We start from the raw sequence: 13,805 nt of genomic DNA on the forward strand, positions 1-13,805 counted from the left end.
GTTTATGTAGTTTGGGTAGACTATATATTCATGGTTAAGAAAACACCCAAACAATGTAAAAAGGTATTTTTTTGAAAAAATCTCTCATATTTGTCACCATCCACCCCATTTTTTCTGTGTCATGTAGGTAATTATTAAAATTTTTTGTCTCTTTCCTGGGTTCACTGTTATCAACAGAGCCCAGTAGGCAAGCTCAGGTTCATAGCTCCAGAGTTTTAAAAAGAATCTGATTTGGGAAATAAAGTTATGATCTATGATATAAGGACTATACTACTTAGTCAATGAAATTCTTACTTGGCAAATTAGTTAGGGAAGGCTTTCAGTTAAAGATAGTAGGAAGTTGTATTGGAGTGTTTGAAGAGATGGGTTGAATTTATCCCCTGCAACAAGAAGGACAGGGGGCCAGACTCATTTTGAGTTCTGCTGCCTTAGTGTAGGGTTTGTTTTTGCAGTCGTGAGGTAGAGGCTGAATTCTCCAGGCTCAATTCTCAGGAAAAGTATAGGCTTGGAGGATTTTCTCCAAATGAACTTTTCCTCTGAGAAGGAGTACTCTCCCTAGGACCTCTGCCTTGGCCAGAGCCTCTTACATAGGGTCACCTCCACTAAAGGGACATCAGTGAAATTAAGGATTTTTAAACATGTATGTTGCTGCTCAAAGAAAATTGGGATTTTGTTAGTAAGGAAGAAGAGGGAGTGGATATCAGGGAGGCCACTGGTTCTGCTGCTACACTCAGTTACCTTCTGGGCAGGAAGGATGAGGGCTTGAGACTTCAGGGATCTCATCTGACCCTGAAGTGGCCTGACTGTATCTTGAGTGTGGGGTCTTGAGATAGCAAGCTAAACATGCTGAGCCTCAGTTTCTGCATCTGGAAAATAGGCCTAAGAATTGTGTATCTCATTGCGTTATTGTGAGTTTAAAAAAAAATAATGATCAAAACGCCTAGTTCAAAGGTTTACACTTAGTAGGTGCTTAATGGCAGCAATTGCTATGTTTGATGGCAGAGTGGGAGAGCCTGCTCGGAGTCCTGCGGCGTGGGGAGGCTTTCTGTGAATAAGAGACTAAACGCTTTAAGCTGTATTATTACTTCGCGAACACTTAAGGGGGTTCTTTTTATGCAATTGAAGAATAAAATTCCCCTAATTTTTTTGATTCATAAAATGCTGTATTATAAAATACCATAGTCTTCTGATGGCGCTACAGAATTTAATTTTTAATATTATTAGTGCTGAATGTTGTGATTTTCAAAGATCAATTTAATTCTGATTTCTAAACTGTCATAACGTATGGAGAGAATAGTATAGTTGATCCTTGAATGACTGACATGGGGGGCTGGGGCGCTGACCCTCCACACAGTCAGAAATACGCCTGTAACTAACTTTACAGTCAGCTTTCCTTGTCCGCAGTTCTGCATCAGCGGATTCAACCTACTGCGGGTCGTGCCGTACCGTAGTGCATATTTATCGAAAAAAATCTGTGTGTAAGGATCTGCGCAGTTCAAACCTGTGTTGTTCAAGGGTCAGCTAACTATTTTCTTTTACAGATGTGGCTTCTATCTTTTTTTGGAGACTTAAAATTGGTGTAGTCAAATTTAACTTGGGGAGAGAGGAATATTAAATAAGCTGCTACCTTGTATTTAATTTCAAAAGGATCTTTTGAGATGATTTCCCATGCCAATGTATTCAACCTAAAACCTACTCTGCTGTGCTTTCTATTCTGTGGAATGATCAGTAGATTCTCATGGGCTGAAAGAGCTTGTATCCATGTATAATTAATTTATTTACAGCATAAGCAGGTTGTTAAGAGCAGAAAGTATTGTTAATAACTTAACAGAAGCTTACAAATAGAAATTGATAGAAAAGGGGACTCGAGGCATTTCCTAGAACTGGTTCATTTTAAAAACAGTAACTTCTAACATATTAGTTTAAGACAGGCTATTAACAAAACTTCTAGGATGTGGAAGTAATATTTTTATGAGAGCTGGGAAGCAGAAGTGGGGGAACATACTTTTGCAAAGCGTGCAAAAAAGGGGGAGACTCCATTTCCTTGTTTCCCCATCTCTATTTCCTTACCTGTAAGGCACTGAGAACCAGAGAAGGAAGGGGGAGGAAATGGAGGAGAAGGGAAGGGATGAGAGAAGTGAGCAAATGAATGTTGGCAAAGGATCTTGCCAGAAGGTTTGAGGGACGTGGAAGAAGGTAAAAACTTGAAATGAAAAGAGGCTGGAACCTTTGTAGTTAGTGATTTTCTTTAAAAGCCAAAACTTTAAAAATGTGTATTTACCAAGCAAAATGAAGCTATGTAATAAAAAGAAGATAGTGTTTATTTTTTTTCTTGAAATACCCTGCAAAATATGTTCTCAAAATATTTATTCGTTATGGAGTCAGAAATCTCCTTGAGAAGCATTAGTAAATTTTTATGTATGTATTTATTATTATTATTTAAAAAATGTCTAGTCAGGTCTTCCCATTTCTTAAAAAAATTCTGTATTTTTTTATTATTATATCTTTTTTGGCTGCATCAGGTCTTAGTTGTGGCACGTGGGCTTCTCTGCAGTGTGGCGTGTGGGCTCTGTAGTTTGCGGCACGCAGGCTTTCTCATTGAGGTCCGCGAGCTCAGTGGTTGTGGCACGTGGGTTTAGTTGCCCCACGGCATGTGGGAATCTTAGTTCCCCAGCCAGGGATCAAACCTGCATCCCCTGCATTGGAAGGCAGATTCTTTACCACTGAACCACCAGGGAAGTCCCGCATTAGTAAATTTTTAAATTATTATTTCTTGATTTGCTTTTCTCCCTGTTGGACCATAGAGGTTTTTCAGGGCAGACCCTCCTCTATTGCTCATCTTTATATCCTAGGTGGCTAGGGCTAGGATATGGCTAGGGTTGCCATAATAAAATGCTACAAACTGGGTGGGTTTTTTTGTTTGTTTTTTTGGGTTTTTTTTGCAGTACGCGGGCCTCTCACTGTTGTGGCGTCTCCTGTTGCGGAGCACAGGCTCAGCGGCCATGGCTCACGGGCCCAGCCGCTCCGCGGCATGTGGGATCTTCCCGGACCGGGGTACGAACCCGTGCCCCCTGCATCGGCAGGCGGACTCTCAACCACTGCGCCACCAGGGAAGCCCCAAACTGGGTGTTTTTAACAACAAAAACTTCTTATCTTGCAGTTGTGGAGGCTAGAAGTCTAAAGTGAAGGTATTGGCAGGGTTGCTTCCTTCTAGGATGTGCTCCAGGCTTCTTTCCTTGACTTGTAGGTGGCTGTCTTCTCCAAGTGTCTCTTTACTGTGTTTTCGCTCTCTGCATGTATGGTTCTTTGTTCAAATTTCTCCTTTTTGCAAGGACAGGTGTCATATTAGATTAGGGCCCACACTAATAATATCACTTTAGACCCTATCTTCAAATAAGTTCACATTCTTAGATGCTGGGGGTTAGAATTTTAACATATGAATGAGTTTTGGGGGGACACAATTCAGCCTATAACACCAAGTCCTAGCATAGTGCCTAGCACACATTGGTCACCCAGAAATGTTTATAAATACATGGTAACTATTCTCATAGTCTGGCTGATGTTGTTCCTGGAATTTCGTTAGAATGAGCCTTGATTTCAAGGGCAAACCCCTTTTTAGCAAATAAAATGAATTACTGAGTAATAAATTCCTGGTAGAGGTTAACTATATAAATTATACAGTTAGGTGCCTATAATTTATAGGTTTATGAATTCATTATATAATCTGAAAATAGTGATAACTTCCTGTCTTAGTCCATTCAGGCTGCTATTGTATATAAGAAAAATACAGTAGACTGGGTGGCTTATAAACAAAAGAAATTTATTTCTCACAGTTCTGGAGGCAGAAAGTCAGGACATTGATTTAGTGTCTGGTGAGGACTTGCTTCCTGGTTCATAGCACCTCCCTGCTGCATCCTCATAGGGTAGAAGAGGCTGGGGATCTCTCTGGGGCTTCTTTTGTAGGGCACTAATTCCATTCATGAGGGCTCCACCCTCATGATCTAATTACCCCCTAAAGGCCACACCTCTTAATACCATAACACTGGGATTTGGCTTCAATATGTGAGTTTTAGGGGAACACAAACATTCAGTCTGTAGCATTCTACTTTTTCTTTTTTGATTTACTTGTCCAGATGCATAATAATGAAAAAGATTGATAATGTCTTTGGCAAGTAAGTACACAGCTTAGTTTTATTAGCTCTTTAAATCAATATGAGTTCTTAGGTTATTGTGAATAGTTTATATTTAATTTTTTATTTTGAAGGATAGACAACTTTAGTAATTCTAGATGTTCATGGAACAAAGTAAGTGTTCAGTAAGTGTTTACTATTATTTCATGTTTTTGTGCCTTTGTAAATGTTGATTTTCCAGACATCGTTTTGTCAGTGAACCTTCCTTTCCTGATCAACATAAAGTGGAGCATCCACCTTTTCGGTGCCATCATCATTATACTGTGACATATCTCTAATACAGTATTTAATTTTTCTTTTCATGATCAACTAATGTTGCCTTTCAGATCATGCATTCCTTGAGGGCAGGAGTTTTCTTTCTTTTTTTTTTTGTTTCCTCAAGGTTTACTATATCAGAGGTGTTATATAAATAGGTATTTAATGAAGTCATTTAACTTTTGAGCCTGTTTCCTCTTCTGTAAAACTTGAGTTATAATATCTAATCTCTTAACTTTATACTATATTGAAATGTGACTAAGAGAGTTCTTTTTTTTTTTTTTGGTTTTAGCATTATAACTCACCTATCTACTCAATAGGAATAGAAAATTTGATTTTTATTAGATACCTATTCCTTTTCTGATCAAAATCAGTAAAATTTTCTGTTGGACTTCTGGTTCCATCGAGATAGAGTCGCCCTGTTCCTTCTAGGTTTCCTGTCTATCAGAATGGCTAAAATAAAATATAGTGACCACACCAAGTGCTGCTGCTGATGTGGAAAAACTGGATCAGTCACACATTGCTGGTGGGACTATAAAATGGCACAGCCGCCCTGGAAAACAGTTTGGCAGTTCATTAACGAGACCAAACACACAATTACCATACAGCCCAACAATTGCACCCTTAGACATTTATCCTGGAGAATGAAAGTTACAGTCACATAAAATGCTGTACACAGTGTTCATCGTGGCTTCATTTGTCATAGCCCCAAACTGGAAACAACTCAGATGTCCTTCAAGGGTAACTGATTAAACAAGCTGTGGTTCATCCACACCACAGAACACTGCTCAGTAATAAAAAGAAAGTGACTGGTGATATACACAACAGCCTGGTGAATGTCCAGGGAATAATGCTGAGCACAAAAAGCCAGTCCTAAAAGGTAACACAGGTGATTCCATTTATATATTATTCTTGAAATGACAGAATTATAGAAGTGCAAAACTGCTTCGTGGTTGCTAGGGATTAGGAGTTGAGGTGGGGAGGGGAGTTATCCTCACAGGGATGGCAGTGTAAGCTATCCTCACAGGGATGGAGTTCTCTATCTTGACTATCAGTATGGACATTCTGTGTTGTACTGTGGTTTTCATAATGTTACCATTGGAGGGATTGGGTGAAGCATACAAGGGCCCCCTCTGTTATTTCTGACAGCTGTATGTGAACCAACTATTACCTCAAAATAAGTTTAATTAATTAAAAAAGTTTGCTGTTAAGTATTTTAAGCAAACTGCTGTTACCAGGGCTCCTAGTATGGCAAAGGAAGCACACAGAAGCATTCCTATTACAGATAATTATTGGCGTGGTTTGTTTTGTGGTTTTTTTTTTTTTTTTTTTTTTTGCGGTACGCGGGCCTCTCACTGCTGTGGCCTCTCCCACTGCGGAGCACAGGCTCCGGACGCGCAGGCTCAGCGGCCATGGCTCACGGGCCCAGCCGCTCTGCGGCATGTGGGATCTTCCCGGACCAGGGCACGAACCCACGTCCCCTGCATCGGCAGGTGGACTCTCAACCACTGCGCCACTAGGGAAGCCCTGTTTTGTGTTTTTGTTTTTCCTTATGGCTTGATGAAATATTCTATGAAGTTTTATAGTTTTGTAATTATTCGAAGGTTATTTTTGAGTTTTCATTTGTGCTCCAGTCATTTTCCTTGTCTTTTATGACTTTTCTCAATCATTTTGACTTCTTTTTCTTCTTGTAATTTGGCTTTACTTCAAAGAATCTTAGCCAGGTTGTACATAGACCTTTAGTTCGGAAGATTTGAAATAAGACATTGCTTTCACTATCAGCAGAATATTGTATATTTGTGACTTCAGCAAAGTAACATGTATAAAACTTCATTTTGATCAGTCACTGTATCAATTGGCCATTTTTATATTTTCCCTTTTTCTTTTGCAGAACCTACCACATCTAAGAGTACCAGTGGGCTTACAGCTATAACATGGAGTTCCAGTGGAAGTGATCTGTCAGATGAAGATAAAACAATTTTTAAATCACAGAGAGAGAATGGACATGGTTCTAGAATAGGCAGGTTTTATAGCAGGAATATTTTCTCTCCAGAAGATGGGGCCAGTGAAGGTAAATTGATAATTTTGTAAGAAATTTAGTTTCTGTTATAGATTAGATTTTAATAATGGAAGAAACTTACACTCATTTTCTAATATTGATACTTAGCATTTTTAAAAATATTAGAGTCCCAGCCTCCCAGCCTTTTAGAAACATTTTCTCATAATATTTATCACAGTAACTCTAAGAGATAAGTATTACCAGTATTATTTTTACAGTTAACAACTTAAGCTTGAACATGTTAGAACTGGTTGGATTCCACTTTGGGTCTCTTTGACCAAGCCAGTTCTCTAAAGTACAGGTACACGTTAGAGATATTGCAGGTTTGGTTCCCGACCACCGCAATAAAGTGAAAGTTGCAGCAAACCGAGTCACATGAATGTTTGGGTTCGCAGTGCACATACAAGTTATATTTACGTACTACTGTAGTCTATTAAGTGTGCAGCAGCATTATATCTAAAATAAACAATATACGTACCCTAATTAAAAGATACTTTATTGCAGAAAAAATGCTAACCATCATCAGAGCCTTCATTCAGCAAGTCGTGTATTTTTGCTGGTGGAGGATCTCGCTTCAGTGTTGATGGCTACTCACTGAAGGCTGGAGTTGGTGTGGCAGTTTCTTGAAATGAGGCAACAATGAAGTTTGCTGCATCGATCGACTCTTTCATAAACGATTTCTCTGGAGCTTACAGTGCTGCTCGATAGCACTTTAGCCACAGGAGAACTTCTTTCAAAATTGAAGTCAGTCCTCTCAAACCTTGCTGCTGCTATTCTGGTTTGATCTTCTATCCAGACCATTAAAACTTTCTCCATATCAACAATAATGCTGGAGAAACTCTAGAAGAATACAAAAACAACTAATAGAAGTAGTTACCTGAGAATTGGGGTAGGGGTAAGAGTTGGGAGAAATGGGATGTTTATAGATAAGAGTAGGAGTATACTTTCTGCTGTCTTTTAATATATTTTATAACTGTTGAACAACATGGATCTTTTAAAACTATTGAGGAAGAATAGATTTCAAACACATTAAAGATATTTAAAATTAAAATTGTATTTTTTAGATGATCTCCAGGTTATTGACTGGGAGATTGACAGTGACAGGGAAGATCCATGTGATGAATTTGAAGACCGTGAGAGTGTGGTGGAAATATCTGACCATGCTTCTTGTACAAGCAGTCGTTCTTTGACACCTCCAGAGACGCTGCCTGAACTTCCTAAGGTAAGAACGAATTGTTTCCAACTTTCCATTCTGTTTATGGCATTTGTTAGTCACAGCCTTTGGTATTTTGTTTGAAACTCCCTCCTCAGGGACTACCACTTTTGACTCTGTGGATTATTTTGTTCTTTACCTCCTTTTCTCTAAATAACATGCTTGTAGTGTGCTTTTTAAAAAAAAATATTTATTTTACTTTTGGCTGCCTTGGGTCTTAGTTGCGGCCTGTGAGATCTTTTGTTGTGGTGCACTGCCTTCTCTCTAGTTGTGGCACATGGGCTCCAGAGTGCATGGGCTCTGTAGTTGTGGTGCGCAGGCTCACTAGTTGCGGCTCGTGGACTTTAGTTGCCCCGCGACATATGGGATCTTAGTTCCCTGACCAGGGATCAAACCCGTGTCCCCTGCATTGGAAGGCAGATTGCTAACCATTGGACCACCAGGGAAGTCCCTGTAATGTGCTTTTAAACGTGGATAAGTACTGAGGACTTTTCTCCTCACCCACTCTCGCCTCTGCTACACATGGGACTTTCCCATCCCTTTGTTCCCCCAGGACAGATGTCTCATGGTCTGGTTACATTAGGTTCAGCATTATGCAATTCTGAATAATAATATTCATAACAAGACAACTATTAATTGCGATTTTCCTTCCCAACTTTTCGTTTTTGTTGGCGTTAATCATTTGGGTTTTTGTTTGCCTAGTTTTACTTATCGTGAATAAAACTCTTAATTTTACTTATCATGAATAATACTCTGATTTTTCACCATTGTTCAGTTCTCCCATTAAGATTTTCACACATAGCAGGCATTCTACTAGTTCTTTAAAAAAAGTTTAAAAAATATTTTATTAAAGTATAGTTGATTTACAGTGTTGTGTTAATTTCTGCTGTATAGTAAAGTGATTCAGTTATATGTATTCTTTTTCATGTTCTTTTCCATTATGGTTTATCACAAGATACTGAATAGAGTTCCCTGTGCTCTGCAGTAGGACCTTGTTGTTTATCCATCCTATATGTAATAGTTTGCACCTGCTAATCCCAAACTCCCAATCCTTCCCTCCCCCACCCCTCCCCCTTGGTAACCACAGGTCTGTCCTCTATGTTTGTGAGTCTGTTTCTGTTTTGTAGATATGTTCATTTGTGTCATAGTTCGGATTCCACCTATAAGTGATATCATATGGTATTTGTCTTTGTCTGACTTACTTCACTTAGCATGATAATCTCTAGGTCCATCCATGTAGCTGCAAATGGCATTATTTCATTCTTTCTTATGGCTGAGTAGTGTTCCATTGTAATTATATACCACATCTTCTTTATCCTTTCAGCATTCTATTCGTTTTGTTTTTATGGAGAACTGTTTCCCACAACCTCCTAGCCGCTCTGATTTCAACTCAGAGGCCTCTGTGCTTTGTGAATGTAGCCACCCTTTAGTCACCCTTCACCGTCTTTGGGGGGAATTCCCTTCACCTCGCTCCTGCATGAAGCAACTTTATCCTGGACTCCTCTTTCTTGGTTGTTACTCTCATTTTGATTGAGCACATCTTCCAGTAGCTTCCAGGAAAGGATTTATGGAAGATAATTTTTTGAGACTTGTCATGTCAGAAGATGCATTCATCACACTTTAACGTGTGATTGAAAATTTATACAGAATTTTAGGTTGGAAATTATTTTTCTTTAGAATTTTGAAGGCATTGCTTCATTGTCTTCTAGTTCCAGAGTTGCTATCAAGAAGCCTGAAGCTCTTCTCACTCTTGATCTTTTAAGTTTTTCTTATTCCTTGTTTTAAACTGTTTGATTGTGGTATGCCTGTAGGTGTGGCTTTCTGCTTGGAGTTCGTCAAGCTTCTTGGATCTGTGGTTTGTCTGGGATCCCCAAGCTCACTTCTGGGTTCAGTGATTTGCTAGGAAGACACTCAGAACTTAGCATACAGTCATACTCACAGCTATGATTTATTACAGTGAAAAGATACAAAAGGAAAATCAGCACTCTTCCAAGAGTCTTTTTCCAGTGGAGTCATACAGGGGATGCTTAACTGCTCCAGCAGAGAGTTTTGACAGTATATGTGCAGTGTTGTCTGCCGGGGGTGCTCATCGGTGACTCAGTGCCAACGGTTTTTATCAGGGGAGCTCTCTGCCTCACATGTGCCAGAATTTCAGTTTTCAGGATGGAAAACAGGTATTCAACATAAGCCATATAGTTTGCACAGGTTAGGTACAGGGAGATACTCTTATCATTAGGGAATGGTGGGAATCATCCTGAAATCTAAGTTCCCAGAGGTAGGCAAGGACCAACATTGTAAGCGGGGCTTTCTAGGAATACCTGTCTCGGGTCTGCTAAGTTAACTCTCCTCTTCACATGGATTCAAAGGTTTCATCACATTTGGAGAGTTTTTTGCCTTTATTCAACACTTTTTTTTCTGACTCCCTTTTCCTTTCCTTCTGTGATTCAAATTATACGTATGTTATTTAGGCTCCTTGATGTCGCATCATGTATTATCGACACTGTGCTCATTTTTTCCCCTCTCTGTTTCATTTTGAGTGGTTTCTATTGCTATACCTTCAAGTTTGATAATCTTTTCTTCCTGTAGTGTCTAATCTGCTGTTAATACTATCCAGTGTATTTGTCAGCTCTAAAAGTTTGGTATGTCGTTTTATCTTGTCCATGTCTCTTCTTAACACGATCATACATTTGTCTGTGTTTTGAACATGAAGAGTATAATAGTTGTTTTAACGGCTTTTTTGGTAAATCTGTCATCTGTGTAATTTCTGTGTCTGTTTCTATTGATTGGTATTTCTTTTCATTATGGGTTGTATTTTTCTGCTTCTTTACATGCCTGGAAATTTTTGAGTAGATGCCAAATATTTTGAATTCTATGTTGTTGGGTGCTGGATTTTTTAAAAAAATTATTTTAATTTTGGCTTTGTTCTGTGGTGCAGTTACCTGGAAACAGTTTCATCCTTTTAGGTGTTGCTTTATGATTTGTTACGTGGGTCTGGGGAAGTAGACAGTCTTATATCCCACTACTGAAGCAAGACCTTCCTGAGGTCTGTGTAATTCTCTGAATTATGGGTTTTTTCCAGTCAGGTTAACGGTTACGGTTTCCTGACCCTGTGTGAATAGTGGGCACTGCTCTTCTAGTACTTCCAAATGGTTCTTTCGCTGGCCTAGTGTTGTTCCTTTATATGCACATGCTGATCAGTACTCTTCTGTACACTTGAGGGGGATGATTGGGGTTCTCTGTGCAACTCTGGCTTTTCTGGTACTCTGTGCTATGAACTCTAGCTGCTTTTGTCTCCATGGACTCTCAGCTCTGTCTCTTCAACTCAGGGAGCTCACCAGGTTCCACCTCAGTTCTCCCTCCCTACTGTGTGGTTTGGAAATTCTCTCAAGAAAGTAAGCTGGGGCAGTTATAGAGCTCAGTTCGTTGTTTCCCAGCTTTCAGGGGTTAGTGTTCTTCTTGCCTGATGTCCCGTGTCTTGAAAACCATTGTTTCAAGTATTTTGTCTCTTTTCTTTTCTTTTCTTTTTGATTGTTTCAGGCAGGAGGATAAATCCATTCCCTGTTATTCCATCATGGCCATCGACCTGATCTTTCCAGGCAGTCGAGCACATGAAAAGGTGCTCATCATCATTAGTCATTAGGGACATGCAAATCAAAACCATAATGAGATCTTACTATGTACCCATTAGTATGGCTCTTACCCATAAATGGGAAAAAAAGTGTTGAGGATGTGGAGAAATTGGAACCCTTGTGCACTACTGGTGGGAATGTAAAGTGATGCAGCCACTGTGGAGAACAGTTCGGTGGTTTCTCAAAAGTTAAAAATAGAATTACCATATGACCTAGTAATTTTGCTTCTGGACATATACCCAGAAGAATTGAAAGCAGGGACTCAGACACTTGTACACTGATGTTCATAGCAGCATTATTCACAATGGCCAAATGGTGGAAACAACCCAGATGTCCATCAACAGATGAACGAGTAAACAAAATGTGTGTGTATGTATGTTGTCTACTAAAGAAATATTCACAGCATAAAAGTTGAGAGTTATGTTTTATTCGGCACGAATTTTTAGGACTTCAAGCCCGGGAGGCAGCATCTCAGGTAACCCTGAGAGAACTGCTCCGAGGAGGCGAGGCGGGGAGCCTGGTTATATCGGAGTTTTGCAACCAAGGGCAGGTGGTTAGAACGTCAAAAGATTATTTTTAATTGAAGTAAACTAGGCATCTCATGTTAAGGAATTTAACACTTTTCTATGTATGGGAAGATGAAAGAGTCTGGGCACACTGAAATCGTTCCTTTGATATATACCTCAGCTGTCTGGGGCCAGTATCCTGTGTTTTCATATCCTGAGTTCCCTCAGGGCTCACCACCTCACCGTAGGCTGGTGGCTGCAATCACTGATGACTGTGACATCCTTTGTTTACTGATATGCAGTCAGTATTCCATTTCTCAACATGTATGTATGTATATTTTTGTATATATATCTACATATATGTATATGTATGTATATATGTATGTTACTGAACCAAACTTGGGTCCACTTGCCCACGTGTACTAAAGCCAATCTATTGACACTGGCTTGTGGTGAGGGAAAGTACAGTGTTTATTGCATGGCGCCCCAACATGGGGCTGAGCAAGGAGAACAGGTGGCTCACGCTCAAAAGACCCAGACTCCCCAAAGGCTTTCGGGGAAAAGTTTTTAAAGACAGGGTGAGCGAGAGGGTTGCAGGGTGCCCGATCAGCTTGTGGACATTTTTCTGATTGGTTGGTGGTGAAGTAATCAGGAGTCACCGTCATCAACCTTCATCAACCTTCCGGTTCCGTCCAGTAGGCCCACTGTGTGCTTGTGGTCAGCATGCAGCTCACTTATTCCACCTGGTGGGGGTTTCAGTGTCAGCAGCACAGGTCAAGGACATGGCTCAGCATGTTATCTATAGCTGATGCGGAAGCACTAAAGGCCCTTCACTTTGTTTAATGGCTAAACTATTATTATTTTATCTTGCCTGACTGTTTTGCTTTGTTTCTTCGTTATCTCACATCTCGAATTAAATTTGTTCTTTGGAACTTGGGGAAGTCCTAGGAGGCTAAAGCTTTCCTACAAACAAGAGGCCGGGTACTCAGCAGTGTCCTGCTCTGTTTCGCGTACAGCAGGCTATTATTCAGCATTCAGAAGGAATGAAATTCTGATACATGGTACAATGTGGATGAAACTTGAAAACATTAAGCTATGTAAATTTTTTTTTTTTTTTGCGGTACGCGGGCCTCTCACCTTTGCAGCCTCTCCCGTTGCGGAGCACAGGCTCCGGACGCGCAGGCCCAGCGGCCATGGCTCACAGGCCCAGCCACTCCGCGGCATGTGGGATCCTCCCGGACCAGGGCACGAACCCGTGTCCCCTGTATCGGTAGGCGGACTCCCAACCGCTACGACACCAGGGAAGCCCTATGTAGATTTTTTTCTTGGCTTGTTTTTAGGGGGAATACTCTGTCACTTAAGGATATACTTATCCTTTGAAAGCTGCTGTAAATAACCACTTCTGAAGGACTGTAATGCTGCATGGTAGAGATGCCGGGTGGTAGACTGAGTTTACTAACTCAGCAAACTCTTGCATACAGGTTTTGTAGTGCTTGCAATTCAAGTTTATACCTTGTTAAAATTACAAATTACAGTATGACACAGACTTTTCAGGGTTGCTCTTGAATAATAGAGTTGAGTTATAAGAAGTGAGTGGCAAGCCTCCGTAGTTCTCCAAAAGTGTGTCTCTGGGTGGTAGGGTTATTGGAGAAGTTTATTTTCTTTTTTGCTATATTTATTTCATAAATAAAAAAACAAAAGCACAACAGTCATTGGTTTTTCCCTCAAGGAAGACAGAGAATCAAATCACGTATAGTGAACATGTACTGGGCCTTACATTGTACTAATTGCTTTATGTAAGTATATTAGTCCCTTTGAGCTGCTGTAGCAAAAATACTACAGACTGGGTGGCTTAAGCAACAGAAATTTATTTCTGACAGTTTTGGAGGCTGGGAAGTTCCGCCATCTAGGAGCCAGCAGATACGGTTTCTGTTGAGGATCCATAGCTGTCTT

At 40.1% G+C, this 13,805-nt stretch overlaps 1 protein-coding gene across 9 annotated transcripts in view; it reads left to right on the forward strand.

Moving 5' to 3' along the window:
* The window catches only part of SPIDR (scaffold protein involved in DNA repair), a 331,517-nt gene that overhangs the window by 41,166 nt on the left and 276,546 nt on the right, over positions 1-13,805 (forward strand). For all 9 annotated transcript variants that reach the window (XR_003002947.1, XM_024742596.1, XM_024742599.1 and 6 more), the window contains exons 4-5: positions 6,337-6,516; positions 7,569-7,726. Coding sequence is in view for 8 of the 9 variants with exons in the window: in XM_024742596.1 (XP_024598364.1) it covers positions 6,337-6,516; positions 7,569-7,726 (338 nt within the window). In the remaining variant the exon portion in view is untranslated. The remainder of the gene's footprint in view (positions 1-6,336; positions 6,517-7,568; positions 7,727-13,805) is intronic.

This window comes from Neophocaena asiaeorientalis, unplaced genomic scaffold (genome assembly GCF_003031525.2).
Source record: "Neophocaena asiaeorientalis asiaeorientalis breed wild unplaced genomic scaffold, Neophocaena_asiaeorientalis_V1.1 scaffold226, whole genome shotgun sequence".
In the NCBI taxonomy this organism is placed as follows: domain Eukaryota; kingdom Metazoa; phylum Chordata; class Mammalia; order Artiodactyla; family Phocoenidae; genus Neophocaena; species Neophocaena asiaeorientalis.